Genomic DNA, 27,702 nt, shown 5'->3' with positions numbered 1-27,702 from the left:
TTGATAAACTTAACCCTTCCCAGCAATATAAGGATCTAAGACATCTCCAAAGGCCTCGTGATGGAAAATGCTATCCACATTCAAAGAAAGAACTATGGAAGTTGAATTGCTATTTTTTTTTCTCTTCTGTTGAGTTTTGTTTCCTCTTTCTGATGGTTCCTCCTTTCAGCTTTAATTTTTACTTACAACATCACTAATGTGAAAATATGTTTAATAGGAATGTAAATGTATAACCTATATCAGTTTGTGTGTCTTGGGGAGGGTGGTGGGGAGGAAGAGGGAGAAAAATTTTAAGCTCAAAAGCATATGGAAGTGATTATTGATAAATCAAAATAAATTAATAAAAAATTTAAAAAAATAAACTACCAAAAAAAGAAATATGCAGTCTTAAAGCCATCTATAGTCATATGAAAAAATGCTCTAAATCACTATTGATTAGAGAAATGCAAATCAAAACAACTCTGAGATACCACATCACACCTAACAGATTGGCCAACATGACAAAACAGGAAAATGATAAATGTTGGAGAAGATGTGGAAAAATTGGAACACTCATGCATTGTTGGTGGAGTTGTGAAACGATCCAACCATTTTGGAGAGCAATTTGGAACTATACCCAAAGGGCTATAAAAATGTGCATACCCTTTGACTCAGCAGTAGCACTTCTAGGCCTATGTTCCAGAGAGATCATAGAAATGGGAAAAGGACCCACATGTACAAAAATATTTATAGCAGCTCTTTTTGTGGTGGCAAAGAATTGGAAATTGAGAGGATGCCCATCAATTGGGGAATGGCTGAACAACTTGTGGTATATGAATGTAATGGAATGCTATTGTGCTATAAGAAATGATGAATAGGCTGACTTCAGAAAAACCTGGAAAGACTTGTATGGTCTGATGCTGAGTGAAGTGAGCAGAACCAAGAGAACATATACAATAACAGCCACGTTGTGTGATGACTAATATTGATAAACTTAACCCTTCTCAGTAATACAAGGATCTAAGACAGCTCCAAAGGCCTTATGATGGAAAATGCTATCCACATCCAAAGAAAGAACTATGTAGTTTGAATGCAGATTGAAGCATACTATTTGCTATTTTTTTTCTTCTGTTGTGTTTTGTTTCCTCTTTCTGGTGGTTCCTCCTATTGGTTCTAATTCTTACTTACAACACCACTAATGTGAAAATAGGTTTAATAGGAATGTATATAGCCTATATCAGATTGCACGCTGTCTAGGGGAAGGAGATGGGGAGGGAGGGGGAGAAAAATTTAAAACTTATCAGAGGAAAGGTGACAGACAGATGAAGTTCTCTAGTTTTCATGGGGGATAGGCAATGGGGCAGTAAGATTTTGGCCTTTAATAACCTACAGAGAACTTGATTCTGTGATCTAGGGCAAATTAAATACTGTTTGGGAATAATTACTCATTTAGTAGTATCTGATTCTTTGTGATCCCATTTTGGGTTTTCTTGGCAAAGATATTGGAGTGCTTTGCAATTTCCTTCTCCAGCTTATTTTACAAATGAGGAACCTAGGCAAACAGAATTAAGTGACTTGCCCAAGGTCACATAGCTAGTAAATTTCTGAGGCAGGATTTGAACTCATGAAGATGAGTCTTCCTGATTGGAAATGTTCCATCCACTGTGCCACCTAGCTGCCCCTATTAAGAGAGTCATACATCATCAATTCTAAAAATATTTGACTGCCTAAACTTCAGTGGCACCCTATTACCTACAGGATCAAAAATAAGATTCTTTGTTTGGCTTTGAAAAACTTACACTTTTACCTAAATTAATCTATGTGTTCAATGCCATATCAGTTAAATTACCAAAAAAATTGTTTTACTGAGTTAGAAAAAATAATAACAATTCTTTTGGAAGACTTAAAGGTCAAGAATATCAGAGGAATTATTTAAAAAAAGAACGGAAGAAGTTTTAGCAGTACCAGATCTCAAACTATATTACAAGGCAGTAATTATCAAAACTATCTGGTACTGGCTAAGAAACAGAAAGGTAGATCAGTGGAACAGAGTAGACATACAATTTAGAGCAGCAAATGACTATGATAACCTTGTGTTTGACAAGTATAAAAACTTAAGTTTTTAGGATAAGAAATCATTATTTAGGGGCAGCAAGGTGGCACAGTAGATAGAGCCCCAGCCTTGGAGTTGGAAGGACCTGAGTTCAAATACAGCCCCAAACACTTACTTGTTATGTAATCCTGGACAACATTTAACCCCAATTGCCTCAAAAAAAAAAAAAATTCACTATTTGGTAAAAATTCTTGGGAAAGCTGGAAAGCAGTTTGGCAGAAATGGGGCATAGAACAATATCGCATACAGTTTACCAAGATAGAGTCAAAATAGATACATGATCTGAAATGACTCAACAACAATCAAATTGCCATCCTGTCTATGCCAGACTAATTAGAAACAACTACTTTCTTGACTGTTAGGTCTCTTCCTCAAAGTGCTTACTGAAATTACAATTAAATATTTCAACTCTTCACCTTACACTCTGATCCTCATATAAATTAATCAGTGCACAAAAACAATCATTTCCCAATTCCAGAATGAGTAATTACTCCCAAACAGTATTTAATCTGCCCTAGATCACAGAGTCAAGTTCTCTGTAGGTTATTAAAGGCCAAAATCTTACTGCCCCATTGCCTATCCCGCATGAAAACTAGAGAACTTCATCTTTCTGTCAGCTTTCCTCTGATAATGAAGTTGATGAACCCTAATTTAATTATCACCAATCTCCCACTCTGCCACTAATTAAAAAGCTGCCCAAAGTGATTTTCACTGCAGAATTAATTATACATACTGAGAGATCTATTTTAAAACACAGCAATGCCAGGGCAATTAACAATTCCACCTAAAACCTAGACCAGCACAGTCCATCATTCGTTAGCAGTATTTAGGTATCAGATCAGTAGAGGTGATTTGTGAAAGTCAGTCACACTCTTCTTTCCTCATCTTTACCCAGAGTGAACCAGTTCAACTCTATATTGTCTTCTTCTTTTGAGTCTCTCTCCCCTTATCATATCCCTGATTATACCCTGCTAAACCTCAGCCTTGGATAACACCCATCATCCACTGCCTTTGCTATTACACACTTGCTGCTGAAAAAAGGTGAAGAAAATCATTCCACCTTCCTGACTGGGGCCCTGCTATTTATGTTACATAACTTGAACTGGGCCCTCACTGCTGCTAGGCAAACTTTTACACCTCTCTAATTAATTCACTATCCCACTTTCCTCAATGGCTCTTCCAAACTTTTTCATCCCTCTCCAAATCTCCCATGGTTCCTCATCCCCCTATTCTCTCAGCTGAGAACCTTGCCTTGTGTTTTACAGGAAAAATTGAGGCTATTTACTGAAAACTCCTTCTCTTCTCTTCCTTATCTCACATCATCCAGATGCCTTCTGCCACTGTCTCATTCCTCATGCCTATTTCACATGATGAGGTAGCCCTTCTCTTTACCAAGGCAAACCTCTCTACATGAATAAATGATCCCATTCCATGTTGTTTGGTCCTGCAGAATACCCCTCTATCATCTCAATTCTCCCACTTACCTTCAATCTCTCCCTATTGGCTACCTTCCTACCACCTACAAACATCTCCATGTTTTCCCCACTCTAAAAACAAACAAACAAACAAACAAAAAAGCCCTTCCTTGATCCATCTATCCCTGCTAACTATTGTCCTATATCTCTCCTACTTTTGATGGCCTTAAGAAGGCCAGTCACAACAGCAGCATCTACTTCCTCTCTTCTCATTCTCTTCTTAACTGTCTACAGTCTGGCTTCTCATTCAACCAAAACTTTTTCCAAAGTTACCAATCATCTCTCTTAAAAAAAAAACCAAAACCGTTTTACATTTTTATTTTCAGTTCCAAATTCTCTCCTTCCTACCATTCCCTCCCTCCCTCCTCTGCAAGGCAAGAAATATACTCATTATATATGTGAAATCAAACAAAACATATTTCCACATTAGCCATGTTGGGGGAGGGGGACAGAAACAAGAAAAATAAAGAGAAAAAATATGCTTCAATTTGCAGAGTCCATAAGTTATCTATCTGGAAGTGGATAGCATTTTTCATCACAAGTCCTTTAGAACTGTCATGGATCATTGTATTTATTAATCAGAGTAGTTAAGTCTTTCACGGTTGATTCTTGTTACAATATTGCTGTTACTGTGTACAATGTTCTCTTGGTTCTACTCCATTTTGCATTAGTTCATTAGAAGTCTTTCCAAGTTTTTCTGAAAACATTCCCTTTATTATTTCTTACAGCACTATAACATTCCACCACAATTATGTACCATAACTTGTTCAGCCATTCCTCAAATGATGGAACTCCCTCAGTTTTCAGTTCTTTGCCACCACAAAAAGAACTGCTATAAATATTTTTGTACATATGGTCCTTTTCCTTTTTCTTTGATCTCCTTGGAGTATAAACCTAGTAGCAATATTACCAGGTTAAAGGGTATGCATAATTTTATAACCCGTGAGACATCGTTTCAAATGGTTCTCCAGAGTGGTTGGACCAGTTCGCAGCTTCAACAGTATGTTTGTGTTCCTATTTTCCTGCATTTTCTCCAGTACTTGTCATTTCCCTTTTCTGTCATCTTAGCCTATCCGATGGCTATGAGGTGATAACCTCAGAGTTGTTCTAATTTCAATTTCTCTAATTATTGGTGATTTAGGGTATTTTTTTTCATATGACTATTGATAGTTTTTATTTCTTCTTTTGAAAACTGCCTATTCCTATCATTTGACCATTTATGAATTGATGAGGAATGATTCTTATTTGCATAAATTTGGCTCAGTTCTCTATATATTTGAGAAGTGACAGAGAAACTTTCTGTAATTCCTTTCCTTTTGATTTTGACTGCATTGGTTTTGTTTGTGCAAAATCTTTTAATTTCATGTAATCAAAATTATCCATTTTACCTCCTGTGATATTCTCTAGCTCTTATTTGGTCATGAACTCTTCTATTCATAGGTCTGACACATAATATTTTCTCTCACTTGTTTATGATATCATCCCAATCGTATACCCATTTGAGCTTTTCTTGGTATGCATGTGAATGTTGGTCATACCTTATTTCTGCCAGGTGGCTTTCTGGTTTTCCCAGGAGTTTTTGTCAAATAGTGATTTCTTACCCCAATCTCTTCCTGCTGATCTCCAAATTACTCAATCCAATGGTCTTTTCTCCATCCTCATTATTCCTGACCTATTGCTTTTGATGCTGTCCATCACCTTTTCTTCTTTTGATATTCTTTTCTCTCTAGGTTTTCAGGACACTGCTCTTTCCTCATTCTCTTCCTACCTTTCAGTCTCCTTTGCTGGACATTTATCTAGCTCACATCCCCTAACTGTGGGTTCTATCTAGGGTCCTTCTCTCTTTACCCTCTACCTTCTATTTCACTTGGTGACCTTATCAGCTCTCATGGATTCAATTATCATCTCTATGCTGATGATTTTTTTTTTTTTTGGTAAGGCAATTGGGGTTAAGTGACTTGCCGAGAGTGTTTTGTGTCTGAGGTCACATTTGAACTCAGGTCCTCCTGACTCCAGGGCTGGTGCTCTATCCACTGAGCCACCAAGCTGCCCCCTATCCTGATGATTTTCAAATTCACTTATACATCCCTAATCTCTACTGACCTTCAATCTCACATCTCCAATTGTCTATTAGATATCTTAAGCTCGACATGCGCAAAACAATTCATTATTTTTCCCCTAAAATCCTCCCCTCTTCCAAACTTCCTTATTTCTGTCAAAGGTACCACCATCTTCCCAGTTACTCACCCTACCCCTCTTATATCCAATCTGCTATCAAGGCCTATGCATTTCACCATTGTAACTTCTTTTGAATATGCCCCTTCTCTCCTTTGATACTGCCACCTGGTATAGGTCCTCATCACTCACACTTGGACTACTGCAGTTGCATGCTAGTTGGTCTGCCTTCCACAAGTGTCTCCCTACTTTCTAGTCCATCCTCCACAAAGATGCCAAAACAATTTTCCTAAAGAGCAGTTCCAATCACCTCACCCTCCTTCCTCTCTCCCTACACGCACAAAAACTCCAGTGCCTAACAATTGCCTCCAAGAACAAATATAAAATTCTCTGCTTGGCATGCAAAGCCCTTCATAACCAGCTTCCCTCATGATCTTTCCAGTTTTCTTACACCTTATTACTCCCTGTCCCCCAACCCCTCTTTGATCCAGTGGCACTGGCTTCCTTGCTGTTCCTCTATAAAGACACTCCATCTTTTGGCTCTGGCCATTTTTACTGGTTATCTCCCATGCCTGGAATGTTCTCCTTCCTTATCTCCTACTAGATTCCCTGACTTCTTGAAGTTCCAGCTAAAATCTCACCTTCTACAGGAAACCTTTCCCAATCTCTCTTAATTCTAGTGCCTTCCCTCTGTTGGTTATTTCAATTTATCCTGTCTATATCTTCTTTGTACATAGTTGTTTATATGTTATCTCACCCATTGGATTGTGAGCTCCTCAAGGACAGGAACTGTATTTTCCCTTTCTTTGTATCCCCAGTGCTTAGCAGAGTACCTGGCACATAGTAGGTGCTTAATGAATGTATTGTGACTGATTGTTAGGAGATGGGCAGCATGCTTTATCATTGGTACCTGGAATCATGATTGGTGATTCCATTGATCAGAGTTCTTAAATCTTTCAAAGTTCGTTTTCTTTACATTATTCATATTTTGATTATGTTTTTCCCTCCATCTTGTTCTCTTATACTTTTTCCTCTCTTTGCTCCCCACCCTAATCTTTAAAAAGAAGAGGGTGATGAGAGAGTGTGCATAACACTAGTGATCTCTGCTTGATGAAATTTGCTTCTGCTCCTCTGCCCCTGCCTAGCCCAAAAACCAGTCAGATTCTTGTCCTTTCTCCTGTCCCCGTACACCCTACCAATTTAGTTTGTTTTGCTGATCTTTCCCTGTTTGCATCCTTCCTCTTATTCCCTCTTCTCTCCCCCTCCCACTTTCCTCCTATTTCCCTGTTGAATTGAATGTATTTTTATACCAAAAAATTTTTTTTATATTTGACCTTTTTTTGACTAGTTGAGATGAAAGTGAAGTTCTCGTGATACCTGCTCCCACCACCCCCTTTTCTTCGTTTATAGACATCTATTTGCCACCCTGTACAGTGGGAGCTAGAGTATGAGGATGTGACCTGTCACTGCACAGTTAATGTAAACTACCTTTAAAGTAAACAGCAAAAGAAGTTCTAACCGTCCCATGGGAAAACTTGCAAGTTACCCTGGGCCATCCCTGGCACTATGTCTTCTTTGTCTTGTTGCCATATGATATCTGACTTGGCCTAAAGGTGGTGGCGGAGATCTATGACTGTCTTCTTGCTGCCAAGGACCAGTCTTGTGAGTAAAATTCCCCAATTAGTTCAATAAACCCCAATAAATCTACACATTCATAACCACACTGGTGTGGTCTGCTTCTTTCTTTTGCATCTCAGTACCTTCCCATTATGGTGGGGCTGTTCCTTTGGATGGTTTGTGTTCTTATACACCTTCATTATGTGAGAGAGTAAGTTGTCCCCCCTTACTGCCCCTCATCCTCCCTAGAAGTGTTTCCTAGAACAGAAGTGTCAAACATACAGGCTGCATGTGGCCCACAACACAACCAAGTGAGCCTAAAAAAGATTAAAATGTCAATGGAAAATATTTAACAAAATACAGTACAATAAAACATAAATATTACATTTTAAGATTAAGTCGACATGAGACCCGCAGGGATTCCAATGTATGATTTTACAGCCTTTGTTTCTACTTAACATCACTGCTCTAGGATATTTCTTTCAAAAATCATCAAAACGTAACAGAAAAACAGTCTCAGGGCTGTCTTAATTCTTCTATGACCTTTGATACTTGTTTGTTCTTTCTTATTAGAAGGTAAATATTTTGACCTTGTGTAGTCCCTTCCAATGGCTCAAACATATTTACCTTTTCATGTTTCTCTTAACCCTTGTGTTTGTACTTCAAAGTTTCTATGCAGTCTGCTCCTTTTATTGGGAGTGCTTTGATGTCCTCAATTTCATTAAGGTCAGGCTTTTTTACTCTCTGTAGGATTCCATTCATTTATTTCTGGGTAAGTTATAAACATTTATCTTTTGCCTTTTGGAATGCACCAAATCTTGTGTGATCCTTACTATGGTTGCCCAGTACTCTAACTCTTTCTTTCTGGATGCTTGCCTTATTTTATCTGGAAGAGATCTCTACATCTTGGCTATAATACTCCTGGAAGTTTTAATTTTAGGGTTTCTTTGATGAAGTGATTCTTTCTACTTTGCTTTGCTTTTTGGGCAGTTTTCACTCGAGATTTCTTGAAATGTGGTTTTATCTAGACTTGTTGGTATTGACTTTCAGGTAGTCTGATGATTCTTGGAGTTTTCCCCCTGTATCACCTGTTTTCTAAGGGTGGGTGTTTTTAATATATTTTATTGTATAACTTCCATTTAGTTTAATCTAATTTTCATGGAGTCTGTTAGTTGAGTATGGTTTTGTACAGATTGTACTAAACTGTTAAGTTCTCCTCCTAAATCCTTCCTAGCGCTCTCATTCCTTTACCAATTCTTTCCTCTAAAGATCTCACTTTGTTTTAAAGCCATTGCTAGAAATTCTGGTAGACTTTGTGGCCCAGTGGGTTTTTCTTTTTGTGTGTGTGTGAGGCAATTGGGGTTAAGTGACTTGCTCAGGGTCACACATCTAGTGAGTATCATGTGTCTGAGTCCAGATTTGAACTCAGGTCCTCCTGACTTCAGGGCCAGTGCTCTATCCACTGCACCCCCTAGCATCCGTGAGTTTTTCTTTAAAGCTTTACTTGCAAATATAGTATTTCTGTTGTTTGTGTTTTGGATTTCCTTCATTTGTTTATTCATTCTTCCAGCCTTACTTCCTGAATTGGGACTTTGTGCTAGGGCCAAACCCTGCACACTTCTGGAGGGACTGTTAGGGCCTTGTGTATTCTCTAGGGTCCTGTAACTGCTTTCTTTGGGTATTGAACACTATGTTCTTCAAGGATCTCGGGGGTAGCTCAGATCATATGAAATGAAGGCTGGTTGCAGCCCTCCTAGTCTGAGTTTTTAAGCTCCTTACCCCAGTTTGTGTCTAGCAAGTCCCAATTGCTGACTTGAAACTCCAGTAGACAGCTGCTGACCCCAGCCCCTGTGAGTCACTTGGAAGACTACAGGTTCAGACTGACAGGCCAATAGACTTGCCCTTGGTGTGAGCTTCCTGCCCTGGTAACTTACTGTGGATGGAATCTGAAATACTGCTTCAGAGGCAGAACAACAAGGCTGCAGGCTCATTTCTGTACCTTCTGTACCTGTATACTGCCCTGTCTGTAGGTCCCAGCCCAAGGTGTTCCAGATTCGGTAGTGTCATAGCTGCTTCCTGCTCAGCACACCACCTCCTGTGTGGTGGTGGATCCTTAAGCATTCCTTGTTATGGTACCCAGCCACAGGCCAATGCTGAAGTCCTGTGCAGGCCTTGCTGGCTTGAACTGGCACCACTCTGACCCCTCCAGTGCCCGAAGGCCTCTTGAGGTCTCCTTAGGCTGACTTGGATTAGGAAAAGAACTAGTGGTTTCTCCTTGAGTTTCCCAATCACTACTCCTTCTGGTGCTTTTCCTTCCTCTTTGTTGGAGTACTTGTGGGAGAGCCAGGCCGTACTTTCTCTTACCCTGACATTTTTGCCAAACTAATACCTATAGTCTTTAGAGGTTTTAAGGCATGTTTACTTGGTTCCTCATCTAGAGATGGAGATAATGTGTATAGAAAACTCTCAAGGTTTTTCTGGGGTTTAAAGTGTCATTTAACCAGCAGAACAAAGCTTTTGTGGGAATGACTGAATGAATGCAGAAAGGAAGAGACTTAAGCCTTCCTGCTCCTGTGTATACCTTTGCCACATTTGTGTCGAGGATAGACCTAGCTCTTTGAAAGACTGGGAGAAATCCTACAGTCTATGCAAGGTTTAACAAAGTCTGAGTTGTTAGGCATTGGAGTAAGCGTATTAAAATAAGCTGCCTATAGAGAACAGGGAGCTCTAGGGAGCTCTCAATGACTCAGGTGATGGTTCTCCTGGAGATAAGGTAATGTCAAAAAGATGAGGAGTTGGATTGTTTTCCTTAAGCTATCCAAATTAGCTTCTTGAAGTCTAAAAAACAAAAATTCTAGAGCTACTCTCTCATCTAATTTGTCATCTTTTACTAGCAAAAGACAGGGGTGAGGAGTGGTTCATGGCTTTCATGATAGCCTGTTTTAAGCAGACTCCACCTACCACTTTATCTCAGATGATCAGCCAGCTATGTTAAATTGATTATTAAGTGGCAGCCATTAAAAAACCATACTACATAAGGATCCCTGCAGGCTTCCTACTCAGAAAACCACTTATTAATGCTATCCATATTTTACTGCAATTTTATTTATTTTGTAAACTATTTCCCAATTATATTTTAATCTGGTTTGGGTCGACTCAGGAGCATTGTGGGCCCTGGGTTTGACACCACCGATTTAGATAAGGGGCAGCTAGGTGGCGCAGTAGATAGAGTACCAGCCCTGGATTCAGGAGGACCTGAGTTCAAATACGGTCTCAGACACATAACACTCACTAGCTGTGTGACTCTGGGCAAGTCACTTAACCCCATTGCCTAGCCAAAAAAAAAAAAAAAAAATAGGGGAATAAAATGTAATTGTACATGTCACAACTTGTCAGTTTCTTGAAAATGTGAGGCTTGCTATCATGGGTCTTTAGCACAGTAAAAGAGTTCACAGCCATCTTTTGGGAGAATGTGTCCTTCATTTCCTTAAGATGATTGGGGTCTGCAGAATGGAATTCAGGATAGGGAGGAAATCTGACTCAGGGCTTGACCATAAATTGAAAACTGCCTAAGGAGAGATCCTTAATATTTGCTACTTAACCTTTTTCAAAGGCACATGCATGTGAAGGAAACCATGAGTAAATATATTTGGCTATCAGGGTTAATTTTTTTAGTTCAAAGATTCTGTGCAAGGGCTGTTTTGATTTTCTTGTAAAACTCCCCCCACCCCCAGGGAGTATTAGGCCTCATTTGGGTTAAGAAAAGAATGAGTGAAAATAAACTACTATGTCTACTAGAAGGCCATATTTACTTTAGACAGCTAGAAACTTAATAGCAAAGCTAAATATGAATTCTAAAGGGACCAACTAATCGACAAAATTGTGGCCCAAAACACACAGACAGAATCAAAATATTTATTGTGTTCTTTTGCACATGGCACTGTTAGGCACTCTACAACAATGTGTAACATGCTGTCTAACAGCAAAACTGCCCTCAAGAAGGTTACAATCTAAAATGGACAAAATCAACATAGACACACTGAATAAGGCATTTTGTAAAATTTTTTTGCTCTGGTTGATACATCTGAAGGAAGCATGAGGGAGGACAGGATCAAAATTAAAGGAGTGAAAGGTGGCTATGTTTTCAGGTCACCATACAATCAATGGGAAACCCTTTGGAAGCTGGAAGTACCGCTAAAATGAGTGGCTCTCTAGCATCAGCAGGGGACAAAAGGAATCCCACAGTAGTACCCCCAAATGGTAAGGGAACCGAATACTATAGCCATGAGAAAAAAATCTGTAAGGCTGTACCTGACATTGACTCATGAAGAATTCCTGGTTAATGGGCAGAATCAGGCTGAGGGTCCTCCCGCCTTTCAACAATGGCCATGTGGTTGCCAATTACTGCATCTACCACACAGCTCACCAACATTCAAATCTTTCATTCATTCATTCATTCACTCACTCAACATTCCTAGTACTATGTGCAAGGCACTGTACCAGGTTCTGAGGGGAAAGGAATACCTGGAACTTGCAAAAAAGCCCAGTGTTAGGATTTATGCATTCCGATGTATGGCTATGATTCAGTTTTTGAACCCAAGATCAGTAGAGATTTATTTATACACCCATATCCAGAGGTCCCCAGGAAGTCTTGGGAACATGTCAACTATTCACAATCATTAATCATTAACTCATGAGGCAAATTTGATGTAATATAGTAGTGGACAGGTTTCAATCTGTTCTTGTAGGAGAACCCACATAGCAATACTCTACACATTGAGCTGTATAGGAAAGAGTTAATGGGGAGGAATCAAAAGGGAGTGGAAGAGTCAAAGGAAAGTTGAAGGAGAAGCTAATTGTATAGAATACTAATGAGCAAATACTGAAACAAGGTAGTAAAGACTGGGCTAGGCTATTCTATCACCATAATCCGAAGTTTCAATAGGGAAGGAAAAGCAATGTTCCAAAAACTCATTTCTTGCTGAGTCCTTCAAAATATAGGCCTTGCACCAAAATAAAAATCACTCTATCCTGGATAGCATAAACTCCAAGAAACTGAAGCAAGGGAATGGTTTTCCCTCTTGAGAACTTTAAATACAATGCTTGCTTTAACGGGCTTGGTCCTTTATTTCACTGTCTAGGCCAAAACTCCTAGAAAGCAACAGGGCTGAAATTGAAATCATTTTTATTGTTTATTTATTGTTTTTATTTCAGTATGTTTGTCATAGTTTTTACTATTTCTTGATGTATTAGTGTCAGATCAGAGGATATTAAATCCTTAGTGTTGGATTGTAGAGGTCTCCTTGGTAAATTGTCACATGCTTAGCACATGCTCAGTAGATTCGAATCCCAGAAATGTAATTATGAGATAATTACACAGCACCATCTGGTTCTGGTTCTCAAGCCCAACTTTAATCCCATTAATTTATAACCCTCAATAATCCCACATGGCTTTAAGAGTGCCAGGAGATGGAAGGGACAATGACTAGCACAGCTGCTGGCTGGTGGGCAGAAAGTTCTGGGGCATACTCTCCCGCTATAGGCACTTCTATGTGGCTTTTCAGGGGGCCAATTTTACCAGACAGATCTATTAAAAAAAATCTTATTTTTCATCTAATTACTAAGCATTTCCAATGTTGAACAGGTGAAACAATTTATGATACTAAGTAGAGAAAACTGATGAAAGTAAGGGAGCTTCCAAAGAAGATCAATGGGAGGTTCTTAAATAAGTTTCCTATGATTATTAACGAAGATTTTGGGAACCAAGTAACCTGGAAGAAAAAAGAACGCCCTCCAGAACAAGCCGGGGTTGGAATTCATCGTTCAAGTATTTTAAGATTATAGGGTCACAGATTTGGAGCTGGAAGGAACCTTTGGTCACCTAGGCTGACCCCCTTATTTTCCAGATGAGGAGACCTGAGGCACAAGGAGGGTTAGTGACTTGCTTTAATTCAGACAGGTGGTATGTGAGCCAGGTCCTCTACTCTACCCTCCAGCTCTTTCCTCTGGTAGCACTGCCTTCCTTGTTCAAGAAACTGAGTGAGTTCGTACCAATCATAAAAGGGTGCAGCACTTTCTAGGAAGGGTTAAAAACCACCAGAGCAGTTGTACTTTGTCTTTTGCCCTAGGACATAATGAGAGTATCAAGCACCATGGAGGGCAGGATTTATTAGGTCAGTTCAGGAAGATTCACTTTATAGAGGTAGTTTAGACTTTGCAAAGTAAGCTCAACAGCAAGGATGAACAGTTGAATGTGATCCCTTATTGAGAAAATTAGGGAAGAGATCACAATGGCCATTCATTTAGGCAAGAAGCAATCTACATCAAATCCTCAAATGAAATAATGATAATCACATGAAGGCTGAACTAAAAGATGTCCCAGTTTAAAAGCAGACCACATTCCAAATTTCTAAGGTAAAGATAGACCCTGTGCTTATTTTAACACACCAGCCTACTGGCCAGGGCTAACTGACACATTCACTACAGTTAGTGACAGAACAGGCTGGAGGAGGGGAGACGGGGAAGGCGTGGGTTCTCTTCACCTGCAGTTCCCTTCTAAGAACCATTGCTATTTCACTAGTTGAAAATATGGAGTAATAATTCTTCATATGCTTTAACTCAGCCAGCTAGGGTAGGGCCAGCAGAGTGAGCTGAGAGATGTCATCATTTAGAGGCCCAAAGTAGTGATTCTGCATCCTTTAGATAAGAAATGATTCTCTACTTAGTATCATAAGGAAAAACTATGACAAGAATTTCATAAACCTATGACCAACTAATGAAGCAAGACAAAAAGATGCCAATGATTTTACTTGAAAATATTTCCTATTAAGTTGATTGTCAGTTGTGTGATTGGTGAGATAACAAAAAAGTAAATGGTGGCAGAAGCTTCTGACCTGGACTGTTGCTATGTAAGGAACACATTATAGCACTGTTATTCAACTCAAAAATCCTTCAGATTCTCAGGTTGCCACGTATCACTTCACACCTCGGCAAAGGCATTATCCCACTCACTCAGTCCAACAACTGGGAGATATGTTCTAGTGTTATGGGGGTGGGAAGGAGTTTCCCACAACCTCTGTCTATGACCCCAAAATGACCTCCAATCTACAATTGTGATTAAAAGAAAAAACAGATTAAAAAGGGAAGTAAATGATCAAGAAATTAGAACAAAAGGCTTGATTATCAAGGGAACTGAGGATCTCGGCCTAGTAGCAGAAAACAGTTTGGGGAGGGCACCATCCAGCTTGGAGGTTAGTATGTGAACCTCCTTGATTTGTTGTGTATGAAAGGGTTGGGAGGCAAGAGGCCATGGAGGGACAATGAGAGGACTTGAAATCAGCTCCCCCATCTCCAGCTACTTCCCATTGTGGTAAATAAGGCCACATCCTGGAGTCTGACATTAATGGCAGTGCTCTGTGATGTCTACTACCACTGCCTTCTTCCAGCTGAAGAGAAAGTATCCTGTGCCAGCCCCTGCTGCCACTGCGATGCAGAGGTACCCATTGTAGGTCATAAAGATAAGCATGAGAAAGTAGCTGATGACCACTTGGAAGATATGCAACACTGTCTGCAGAAGGTGAGGGAAACTCAGCATCTGTTGCCTGGAAAACAAAAAGGGACAAAAATTAGGGCTGACCTTGAATGTGCTCGCATCAATGAATACACTGGGGCAAAACTCACTTCCCAGCCTAAACCATGTTTCCTTCTTACTTCTACCTCACTGGCTCAACTCTGTTGGCTCTTCGGCGGGGAGTCTCCGTTGTCAAAACAGCATAGTTGGCTAGTCAACTGTTTAGGGTGACTAAGCTAGAGATGGCATGAAGGGTGTGGGAATTACAGATTTCCATTTATCTCTTCAGAGTTGACTTACTTTCCAATGTGTCTTTGAAGGACCTGGGTCGTTACGCTACAAATACTACATATTGTTCACATAATTTAGAAGAGATGTGTAGCAGAAATAAGGCTGCACTAGGAAGTGAGGAGATACTTCTCTTCCTGGCTCTAGTTCTGAATCTTTCTTCATTTCCTCAAATGGTAGTGCTCCCCACCCCAAAATTACTGGGTATTTATTCTGCATACATATAGTTTCTCCCCAGTAGAAGGCAAGTTCCCTAAGGGCAGGAACAATTTCATTTTTGTGTCTATTCTCAGCATCTTGGGAAATGGTAACCTCGAAATAAATGTTTGAATTGAAATCAATCTGTAAAACGGGGAGAACCCTATTTTTGTCATCTGAAAGCAGGTCTATGACCACAGCATCTTGGGGTTACTTCCAGACCCATAATGCTTAAATTCCAAAAAGCACTGGCCAGTCCTATACAGTTTGACAGAGCAAAACTATTATATTGCTGTCACCTAACATTAGGTACACTTTGGACTCTAAATCCTACAAGGGGGAAAAACATTTTGCCATTTTTCCCACCCAATATCCTAGTTTCTGTATTATTTTGGCAAATGTTCTTACAATGTGGAGTTCACATGTACCTTCTTCCAGGCACCTAGGATAACTTTCCATGCTTATAAAAAGGTTTCTTTCCTTCCTTTTTCTATACTAGTAGATGGCCTGGCCATGATACACAGTCCCATACTTCTAATGGAGGTAATCTAATCTCCACCAAGATTATATCAAATTATCACTTTAAGCAGCAAGTTGCCTCCTGTACAACTTGGCAAAGAGTTGCTTACTTAACGTAACGTGGTGCCCATGTTTTCCCACCTATAGTTATAGAATCAAAACAAGGTGTTTTTTTTCTTCCTTACCCAACAGTTTTGTGTGTTTCCATAAGGATGGTTCCATTTGGCCCCGGAACTGGCATGGAGTTGTAGCGAATGCTGACCTGGGATTTACGCAGCAAGCTCTCCCGGGCTATCTTGAGGCCTTCATAGAACATTGCTAACAAAAAGATAGCCACAAATGCCCCAGCCATTTCTAGTTAGGAAAAGAAAATGAAATGTCATCACATATAGAAATTCCTCATGTGACCAAGGTTATGTCAGAGGGAACCAAAACAGATCAGAAAAATAAATAAAATTTAAAAATCAAAATAATTATCTAATTTACTAAAATAAATGTAATATATAAATAATAATTAAATAAAATAAAAAATAAATCAGAAACACTATTGTTACTTCTTTTCTTTTCATTTCTTTCATTTGTTTTTTTTTGGCTAGGTAATGGGGTTAAGTGACCTGCCCAGTGTTATGTGTCTGAGGCCAGATTTGAAATCAGGTCCTCCTGAATCAAGGGCTGGTGCTCTATCCACTGTGCCACCTAGCTGTCCCTATTGTCATTTCTTCATACAGCAACCTCTACCTAGACAGTGACAAGAAAAGCAAATGGAAGCCCAGTGATGTTAAATCATGTGACTTGATATAAGCTTTCAAATCTTGTCAGAAGCAGGAACTCTGAAAGTTCAACTACATTTAAAGAGGCAACCTTTACAGACCCTTACATTATGAAGTGGTATTGGTGAAACAAATGAAAAACCTCACTGAAATCTAGGACTTCCTTTCCAAATAACTACATTTCCTTGTATCCACGGAAATTTTTTGCCATTAAGAAATTTCCCATTTGGCACTCAAAATGGGTAGGTTTTTTCCTGTGGGGTTAAAATATACATCCTAATACTCTATTACTTTTTGGATCTCTCTTGGTTTTGGATGCTACACTTATTTTCTGACCTTGTAAAGAAAATATTGCATGTATAAACTTTTAAACAAACACCTTGGAATTATACTCTAGGAAATGCTTTCCTCTGTCACTTAAATTTGTAACCCTGATTTTGACCAGGGATAAGCAACTTCATTTTAAATAGGAAAACATTCTAGGGAGCAGCTAGGTGGCACAGTGGATAGAGCACCTGCCTTGACACTTCCTAGCTGTGTGACCCTGGGCAAGTCACTTAACAGTGATTGCCTCAACAAAACAACAACAACAAAAAATACTCCAAAACATTCCAGAAGAGGATGGGATGAAATTCATTGGAAAATCCACCTCCTCCTTTGGTGGGGTGGGAGGGGTGTAACTGGAGTCTTGGATTAGGGTATTAAGACCCTAATCTACCTTACTGGATTTAAAAGATACTGTACTTTTGCTAATACCTGGTTTGTATAGAACTCAAGCACAGGCTAAAGTCTTATTGTTCAATGTTAGCTTAGGTATTTTTTTAATTTCAAAGAAATTCTATGGTTGTAAGCAATAGTGATTAATGTTTATAATTGGGATCCCATGATGAGTATTATAATCCTTATATTCTCACCTCACATGTGGGAAATTGAGTATAGGAACAGACAAAAAGAACCAATAACTGAGACAAAAAATTCTAGCCAAATAACATTATCTATAAGTTATCATACCGCTTCTCCTTCACAGAGGCTATCCTTGTCAAACAATTATGCTTGCTTACTTACCCCCAGGTGTATTGATCACTAATCCAGAAAACAGCAATTCCACATTCTTATAGCCAAAATAGAAGGTCATAGGCTGCCAGAAATAGAAATGAGCAAGTTAGACCCAGACAAAGTCGAGCTTAAAACTGCAGCTGAGGATGTGCCAGTGGAATTTTAAAAACTCTAGCTTAAGGGAACACAATCTTAAGGAGATGTTTTAAGCAGTAAGCTGCTAAACTGAAGGCTGGATTTTTCTTCTTCTTCTTACTTTATATAACTGTGTCTTCTGCCACTACCATCCAGGCCCATTTAATGTGTACATATACTTTATGGCTATACCATGGTACTGAGGAAGAGCCATAAATAGGCAATTTACTGAGTTTTATTAATTTATTACACAACAGAGAACAAAGAAAACCTAGAAGCACAGAAAAGCAGGGCTGCTTTGAAAACAGCGTAGGATTTATTACATAAGTTTCTGTGAAATGGATATTTGTTTTATATCGAATCCTCTCTTATATTCTGCTGGGAACATGGAGATGTTCTTTTATTGTTTTGTATTTAAGTTTAAAATTAATTTAAAAAAAAAAAAGGGCAATGATCGCTACCACTTTCTTCTACAGCAGAGCCAGCTTCTACTTTAACAAAGCAGTTTAGTCAGTGCATGAAATTCTACACTTGTGGGGGAAAACCATAGTAGAAATAACACTGGATTATAATCCAGGAGAGCTGAGAGCTGGTACAAATTCTCCCGAGACAAGTCACTTTTTGTCCTCTTTGGGCATCAGTTTTTTCCTCTACAAAATAAGGAGGTTCCATTGGATGATCATCCAGTTCTAATATTCTGTGATTCTATGACCCAAATTGGTGACAAGTCTCCCTTTTGGTTACTCACCATCATCATCATGTCTCCTCCTCCCCCATGACTATGAGAGGCTGTAGGGGATGAATGATGGTGGGGGGGCATAGTGCTATTGCTGCCCAAATGGCTCATCCCATGATGGTGTTCTAAGGACATCTTCCTAGGACAGATTGAACAGCAGAATCCTCCTGAGATACAGTTTGGGATCATTAAAGTACACATCTATAATTTCTTCAACTCTACTTCAAAATGTCTCAAACAATCTAAGAATTATGAGTTTCATGAGTCACAGATTTTAAAAAGTATAGACAGAATTCCTCAAGGTAGAAATGCCCTAATGTCTGAGGAAAGGAATTAAGTGTTCTTCTCTAAAAAGTCCTTCTCTGAAAGGAAGAAAATTCTTAAATTACAGGAAAACCTTTCAAGTTTCTGTTATTGTAACAGTGTTCAAGCAGATTTGGGTGACAAAGTTTAAAACCACTCTAAAGCTTGTTCTAATCACCAGTGATTGCTACTGTTCAAGTTAATTCTAATTGGCAGGCCTGCATTTAATCAGAATATGTCTCTTACAAATTAGACTTCCAGATTTAAGTGATTTCTTCTGGGAGAAAGGTCTGCTGTTGCCTTAGGCAAGTTGAGTGATGAGATAAAGGGTTTTAGAAAGTGCAGCACAGAAAGCAAAGAGCTATTGGATCCAATTGGGTTTTCCCAAATTACATAAGTTGAAACAACTGTGTATCCTGTCTAATACTTACATGAATTACCTCTTTTACCATGACACTACTTTATCACAGTAACTATGAACCCAAGTTAAAAGGTCAACAGTTCTGAATCCAAGTAGCTAAAGGATATATCCCCTTCCTGCTTTCCTCAGGTTCTACAATGCAAAAAACCCATAAGAAAGGCTTTCCATTAGTGAGGCTTCCTCCTCATTCTCCCTATCAATGATCATCATATGATCAGTGATGTCATACAACTCAAACATATGGTAGTCTGCCAAGTTCCTATCTCCAGGAAAGAACATCACGAGCTTATTTATTAAACATAACCAAAGTTACACTTCAGTTAATTTTAAAGGATGCTCAATTCAATTACACACTAGGATGCTATATTACATAAAAGAACTTGAAAATCTGCCATTACTACTAACACTGTCAAATTTCCTTTCATTTCTACATATTTGTGGATGGAATTGTGGAAACAGAAACATGGTCTCTTCACTCAAGAAGCTTTTGATCTACTTGAGGATACTATAAATAAATAAAGACAAATAATAGCAGGTTACATATGCTAAGTTCTAACTGTGTATTAAAGGTGTAAGTGCTATTAGAATTCAGAGGAAGAGTTTACAGAGTTGTTGGACAGAACATGGACATTTCAAAGTCAGCCAGTCTCATTTCACACTGCTACTATGGTAACCAGGCCAAATGAAGAATGTCTTCCTTTGAATAATGGGCTTAAGGTACCATACAGGGCTGCTATAAAAACAAACAATCGATTCAACTTTTGAAAGTCTTTTCCCCTCTATATACGGCCACTATTTTCTCTACTAGATCTTTTATTTCCATTCTCTATCTATCATTCTCAAATTCCAAATGAACTTAAATTTTTGCTCAGTTACCCAGTTAACAACAAGGTTAATATAACACCTTACTATGCTACAGTGATAAACCATTTTGAAAGCTAGATTCTTGGGAGGCCAGTTCAGAGGAGGATCCTAGTCCATCCTTCCTTCCCTGATCAGAAATACAATGTGGGAAAGTTCAACACAGCTGAGCTTAGTGGTTGGGATTTCTTCTTGATCCCATTCCTACCATCACAGGACTAAAACCCACAAGACATTATCGGCCTAATTACTTATAAGGAGGAAAAAAATCCGTCATGGGAAGTTGTGCTTAACCTAAATGACTTTTCAAGAAAGAGAAAAAAAAATTAGAATATTTACCAGTGTACAGGAAGTAAACATAAACTGACATTTATGATACTTTGCCACTTGTTTTTTTCAGTTAATAGACCTTCTATCTGGCCTATTTTCCCTTCAGCAGCACTCACAGAACACACAATTCCCCCCTGTCCAAGCACCCCGCCCTTGGGCTCTCCTCCGTCCCCCAACAGAATTTATACTTACAGATAATTTGGCAGTTGGCTACTTTTGAATGTTTCTTTCACCTCAATTGATCTCAGAAACACCAAGCTCCAAATTTCTTCCAGAAAAAAACTGTGAGTGAAGGAGAGAATAAGTCAAAGTCCAGACAGAGTCACAGCAGTACTGTTTGCTGTCTTTACCTGTAGTCTGAAAGGAATGGTTTAATCTCATGGTAATCATGAGCTGTGCTGTCTTTGCTTTATTCAATTTCCTCTAAACTCCTCTGCCAGCTTTAACTACTTCCTCTCCGAGGACTGCCTCTGCAGCTCACAAGCCACCTTTTTCTGGGTACAGGGTTCGAGGTCTACAAAAGATCAGGGTGCTATCTTGTTAGAATCAAGGCCAATTTCTCATTTGACAATGTAAAGTGAAATGAACATGTGACAGAACTACTGAGATCTGATTGGTTGATATCACCTCGAAGGGGTCTTTTTAACCTTTGGACATCCTGAGGCTGCATGCTAACTGATTCTTTTGAACTTTCAGGAAATGTCACTTGTTCAAACTTCCTTCCATCATCCATTTCTCTCCTGGGTCTTATTTCCCCCTTCCATCAAATAACATGCCAGGTGTATAGTTTGGAGAATTGTAATGATCATTGTCACTTAAAAACTCAGTGACAGAACTAATTCCCTCTGGATTCTTTCTAGCTAGCTTCCATTTCCCTTTTCTGTACTTGGCCTGGAGGCAGGAAGACCTGAGTTCAAATCTGAACTCAAGACACTATCTGTGTGACCCTGGGCAAATCACTTAACCTCTGTTTGCCTTAATCCATTGGACAGGAAATGGCAAGCCACTGAAGTATGTCTGCCAAGAAAACCTGAAATAGGGTCATGGAGAGTTGGCCATGACTAACAACTGAACAACAACAAATCTTTCTACTGACTGGAATACTAACAGGTAATGGAATAATAGCACATTTCTTTGATATAAATTATGGCCACTGCATTGCCTATTATCTCCCTCAAACCAACTTTAATATCCCCAATCCCCAGAGCAGTACATCTCTAGCCAGAAGGCAGTTTTGGAATAAAGAAAAGTACTATGCACTTGAAGTCAGAGATCCTAGGCCTAGAGCTCACTCTTAGGGTGCTTTTGTGCAAATCATTTAACCCAAACTCTTGGAGCCTCAGTTTCCTCATCTATAAAATGAGGGGCTTAGACTAATTGATTTTTCTCCAGTCCCTTCTTCAGCTCTATATCCTGTGTTTTTTTTCTGATGCTTTCTATAGACACATAGAAGGTAAGATTAAGTCCCTAGAGGTCCTGGGCTCAAACTCCACCTTTGCCTTTCACTAGTTTCTGATCCTGAGCAAGTCACTTAACCCAAGACAATCAATTACAAAGATGTCAGTCTGCACTAGGAGAGTTTCTATGCCAGGAGTTGCCTACAGCAATAAAATCACAGGTGCAAAGTGAATTCTTATTAAGTAAATGAAATTATCAATATAATTATTACCAGCAGCTCATCAAAGGACAAGATTTACATAGACCAGGACAGTAAAACTAAGTGAGGACCTTTCTGCAACACCAGAACTTAAGCTCATGCTATGGCGGACATTTTATTGGAGGGCTCAGTCAGGAAACTGGCCTGGAGTGAGCACTGAAGCACTGACCTGGTGGTGACCGATAGGGCTTCTAGGCTTAGTCCAAACTCCAATCTATCCTGCATTTTCCTGTTATTGCACAATGATGGATAAGGAACTAGAGCCCACAGGGACCGGGAAGATTACACCTCACAGAGCGGCTACAAAGGAGGTGTGGAGAAACACCTGGCAGAGGCTCCTTTCTCCTCTGGTTCAGACAAAAAGATGCAATCAGTAGTCTCAGACAATTCTGGAGACTGCCTCCATTCTCTCTACAACTTCCTATACTGTGGGAGCTTGGGAGAATGTCTTCACTCTTAAGAAGATTAGGGTCATGTTTCGTTTCAAATTAATATAAGCAGCAAACAAAAGAAAGAAGTCTAGTTTCTCCTCAGCTTTGTGCTGATCATATAATCCCTGAGTTCTAGGTATGGAAGAGATGGGAAACTCAAGGTCAAGGTACATGAACATAAAGCAGTTTCAAGCTTTAGAGTCTATGATCATATGACAAGCAAAGATGGGCAGTCATTAAAACCCAGGACTTGAACTAACCAAGTAGAAAGATGTTCTGGGAAATGTCCCTGGTAGAGTTCATTAGCTACTGAGGCCTTGAAGCAAAAACTATAGTGTTGCACAAACTTTTGTGATTTATTACATGCTCATTGTCAGAAATAATTTTACTTAACTGTTTGCCTTTGTGACAAGGAAGGATTCAATGCAATAATGGGAAGGAATATTAGGAAATAGTGGTGGAAAAACAAAAGGCCTCAATAAAGCTTAAAAGCCACTCCTTAATGGTTATGGAAGAGAGGCCACTAGTAAAATAGAACCTCAACCAAGGTAATCTACTGTGTGTTTCGTGTGTTCAGTTATTTTCAATTGTGTTCAACTCTTCATGACCCCATTTGGGTTTTCTTGGCAAAGGATACAATGATGTGCCATCTCCTTCTCCAGCTCATTTTACAGATGAGGAAACTGAAGCCAACAGGGTTAAGTGATTTGCCGAGGGTCATACAGCCAGTAAGTGTCCTAGGACAGATTTGAACTCAAGAAGATGAGGATTCCTGACTCCAAGCCTGCTATTTTATCCACTGCACCACCTAAATGTCCCTCACCTCAGCCTGGTACTCTAAATGATGGCAAGAGAATATAGCAGGATTGTTACCAAGACCACTTTCAATCTGGCCCAAGATTTCATACTGTTTACTCACACTGAGCTTGTAGGTCACTAACCCCCTCACCCTGATCTTTTTCAAAGAACATGGTGAGACCCATATAGAATAACTTGGGAGTTATTTTAACTTAAGTCTAAGACTAAAGTCTTATACTTACCCTTATCATCCTATTAGATTTATATCAACGTACAAGCCTGTCAATAGCTTTTTGGATCTTGACCTCATTATCCAATGTGTTAGCTCTCCTTATTAGCTTTGCAATTTTGATAAGTAAGCCATCTATGCCTTTGTGTTGTGATACATATTCATGCACAGTTTGCAGCTTGGAAGTAGTTCTCTGCATTTGGGGCACTCAGATAGAAAGCTATTTCTTCCAAGCTGCCAATGAACCATGAAGAACCATTCTTTGAGTAGCATGGTGGATGCTTAGCTGGTGAAAAGGAATCAAGAAAGATCGCTGTCACATGGAAGAATTACGCTTACTCTGAATCCAGAGGGCAGAACTAGGAGCAACAGGAAATTGCAAAGTAGCAAATTTAGGCTTGTTGCTGGGAAAAACTCAGAGGTATCCAAAGGCAGAATGAACTGCCTAAGACATTATGTATTTGCCCCTTACTGGAGATCTCCAAGCAAAGACTGGATGATCTCATTGATCCTGAGTGTCTCTGGAGAATGAATTTTAGGGATGGGTTGGACTGGATGGCTGCTAAGGTCCCTTCCAACTCATTAGTATGGCACGACTAGTCCTGGCTGAAGCCATGTTGGCTTTGTGATTTCTTGATTCCTTTTCAACATGTTTGTTAACCATCTCTTTATTAATAGATCCTAGAATTTGCTAGGATGAGAATCAGCTCACTGGCATATAATATTAAGACTTTTGAAATGTTCAATCTATATGGAAATGTTCATTTCTTATGTAATCCACTTCAATCCTTTTTCTCTAAGTCTTGTTATTCCTAGATGAGTTGGGGATGTTAGTGAACAATGAGTGGAAAAGATGTCAGCTCTTTGTCACTAATAGTAGGGTTATAAGTTACAATAAGTGACAGCATCCAGAAGAAAAATAACCAATGAAGCTTCAATTTAATTCTTTCTAAAAGTATTTATTACAATAAACTTTTGGCTTAGAAACAAGTTATCCAGCCCTCCAGCTTCTCCTTCTGGCAGCCTGTTTTCATTGCCAGTTACAACCTGCATTAGTTATAAGGGTAGGGGGGTGAGGAAGAGCTGAGATCATTTTTTAACTTGTTAACATCAAATAAAGAGCTGAGTGAAAAGTTTGAAAGGACTGACCAAAATTATGTTTCGCGACTATTCTGTGTATTTTTATTTCCTCCTTCCACCTACTATACAATAAACCATCTTAAGTAAAGTACTGTACATTACATTCACAGCACCTCTATGGAATTCTCTAAAAGGAGCCAAGATGAGAATTTCTGCAGATTGTAAAAATGTTCAAGTAGCAGCTTAGACTGAGTGGCTGAATCTCATAAATCAGACTAATAAGCTGCATCAAAAGAGAATCTTTTCCTAGAAGCACCAGGATGCCTAAGGTACAAGGTACAACACTACTTCAAACAATTACATTAAAAACCCAGATTTAAGAGCTTTCATTTATGAGACCAATAAAAATGACCCAGGCAAGCAAGAAACAGAGCATGGCCTGGAGTTTTGAAGAAAACAGCTGCAAGTCAAAGCATAAGAAGCCAAGAGTGAGTAAGAAATAGCTTCTCTGGAGGGGCGGAGCCAAGATGGCAGAGGGAAAGCAGTGACTTGCTAGAGCTCTCCCACAAACCCCTCCAAATACCTACATAAAATGGCTCTAAACAAATTCTAAAGCAGCAAAACCCACAAAAAAAAAACAGTAAAACAAATTTCCAGCCCAAGACAACCTGGATGGCTGATCAGAAAGGTATATCGCGCTGGGCTGGCAGTTCGGTTTGGGCATACAGGCCACAGCTACCCTGGAGCAGGCCTCAGAGGGCTGAATCGCGGGCAGCTGTGGCAGTTTCCAGAATTCTCAACCCACGAACACCAAAAACAACTTAGAAGGTCAGTGGGAAAAGTCTGTGACTGTGGTGAGAGAAGAAGCTAAATCTCAGCCACCCCGAGGGCAGCAGCTGCCTTCTGAGCTTCTGGCCCACAGACTGAGGGGGAATCAAGTGGCTGATCAGAGGCGGATTGCAGGGATCTCTTTGCAAGGGCTGAGGCAGGAATCTTTTGCTTTGCCCATGCTTGGATCTGGGTCACAGTTCTGAGGCGAGGAGGAGCACTGGCGTGGTGGAGCTTGTTGTGGAGGTGGAGAGGAAACAACTTGTCCCTTATCATAGCACCTTGGAAGAACTGACACTTCAGGTCCCTAGAAGTATCTCTGAAAACAGCTGTACAAACCCCCGAAGCTTGGGACAGTACTTTCTCCACATTGGAAACAGACTCTTACCTTAACAAAGAGTTTAAAACTCAAGTAATTGGTTGGGATCATGAGCAAACAGCGCAAAAAGAGTCAGACTATATTATCTTACTTTGGTGACAAAGAAGATCAAAACATACAACCAGAAGAAGAAAACAAAGTCAAAGCTCCTACATCCAAAACTTCCAAGAAAAACATGAATCAGTCCCAGGCCTTGGAAGAGCTCAAAAGGGATTTTGAGAAGCAAGTAAGAGAAATAGAGGAAAAACCGAGAGTGATGCAAGAAAATCATGAAAAGCAAGTCAACAGCTTGCTAAAGGAGACCCAAGAAATAGCTTCTCTGCTCAAAGCAAAGTGTACACAATGATGAAGTTGGGCCAAGTGGCCTCTGACATCCTTTCTAGCTTGAGGTCTATGACCCCATGACACCACAGCCTGGCTGAAGACAGATGATATTACAGATGATAACAAGGGTAGCTGTGATGAGAGCTGTCTTCTGAGTCAGTGTGTGACACTGAGCAAGTTGTGAGAAGGTGCCAATCTGAATCAGTAGAAAAAGTGCCTTCATAGGAGCTCCCTCCACTGATGAAATCACGTCTGGTCAAAAGTAAAAACAAACCATTAATTATTTTAAGAGTGAATCGTTAAGCTTCTCTAGCAAGTCTCAATTGGAATGCACCTGCCATGGAAACGGCATGGTGGAGTATAGAGGTTCCCAAATGTATTTGGATTATTGCCCCCTTAAAAAAAAAAATTTACTTCAAGGAAAGCTCAATTCTAGTCCTCACTCTGACACTAACGTACGGGATGATTGTGGGCAAGTCACTTTAACTCACAGGACCTCAGTTCCTTGATTTGTAAAATGAAGATGATGTGTGATTTCTCTTCCAGGTCAAGACTCTGCAACTTTAGAATTTCTTTTGGCCCCCAAAGAAATGTCAAGAAAGTTTCCTTTTCACCCTCAGCATTTTTCACTGCTTTCCAGGAAGAATTTAGTAAAACTTGATTTCATAATACATTAAAGACTCCTTGTGCAAACCTCAATCTCCTCTAATTCCTCCATATAATCCAGTTTGGGGTGGAAGGGGTCAGAGACTATGTCTGGTGTTATGTAACAAATACAAAAAATTAATATCCTTGGAGACTCTCCAGAAGCTAAACAGGGAAAAAGCACTATATAAAACTAAAAGAATTTGGCCCTAGAGAAAAGATTATATTTCCTTTTGTTGCAGAAGTGAGGGAATCTAGGTGTGGAATGCTTTCTTTTTTGCCTATTTTTTCTAAGGCTCACTGGATATAGGGTGAGGTGGGGGTTAGAACATCCAGAGATTATTGAGACAAAAAAGCAAAAGGGATCAACAACTTATTTATAAGTGTAACACCCCACCAAAACAAAACAAACAAAAAAACAAAACAAGAAAAATAGGGTATGATGGGATTACAACTCAGAAGCCACAAGTTATCACAAATTTAACCTCACCAGTGATTTCAGTGGAGACTACAAATCCCTCCACATCTTAGTCTCATGATTTGTTGTGGTAAGCAAAACAAATCATCTGGTAACTTTCTGGAAACCAATCCATCAATTAAGTATTTATTGAGCAATTATCTACTATAAGCTAGGCAATGGAGATGAAAATATAAATAATAAAACAATCTGTACCTTCAAGGAGTTTACATTCTATCAAAGGAGGCAACATACATAAAAACATATGCAGGACAAATTTTAAAATGCAAGGCAATAAAATATTAAGTTCCGGAAGGAGCTCTCTAGT

General features: G+C 39.4%; 1 protein-coding gene across 2 annotated transcripts in view; it reads right to left on the bottom strand.

Moving 5' to 3' along the window:
* Positions 1–11,258: 11,258 nt before the first annotated feature.
* Positions 11,259–27,702, bottom strand: part of SLC31A1 (solute carrier family 31 member 1) — a 30,473-nt gene continuing 14,029 nt past the window's right edge. Inside the window, exons 2-6 of one of the 2 annotated variants that reach the window (XM_027869514.1) lie at positions 20,739–20,828; positions 18,644–18,770; positions 17,770–17,842; positions 16,120–16,288; positions 11,259–14,960 (exon numbers count right to left, since the gene is read on the bottom strand). In XM_027869514.1, coding sequence (XP_027725315.1) covers positions 14,759–14,960; positions 16,120–16,288; positions 17,770–17,842; positions 18,644–18,766 — 567 coding nt within the window. In that variant the 5' untranslated portion in view covers positions 18,767–18,770; positions 20,739–20,828 and the 3' untranslated portion in view covers positions 11,259–14,758. The remainder of the gene's footprint in view (positions 14,961–16,119; positions 16,289–17,769; positions 17,843–18,643; positions 18,771–20,738; positions 20,829–27,702) is intronic. The other variant, XM_027869515.1, reaches the window with a different exon arrangement.

This window comes from Vombatus ursinus, unplaced genomic scaffold, assembly GCF_900497805.2.
Source record: "Vombatus ursinus unplaced genomic scaffold, bare-nosed wombat genome assembly UNPS02014793.1, whole genome shotgun sequence".
Taxonomy (NCBI): domain Eukaryota; kingdom Metazoa; phylum Chordata; class Mammalia; order Diprotodontia; family Vombatidae; genus Vombatus; species Vombatus ursinus.
The sequence above is the reverse complement of the archived record's forward strand: the minus strand, read 5'-3'. Positions and strand labels throughout refer to the sequence as shown.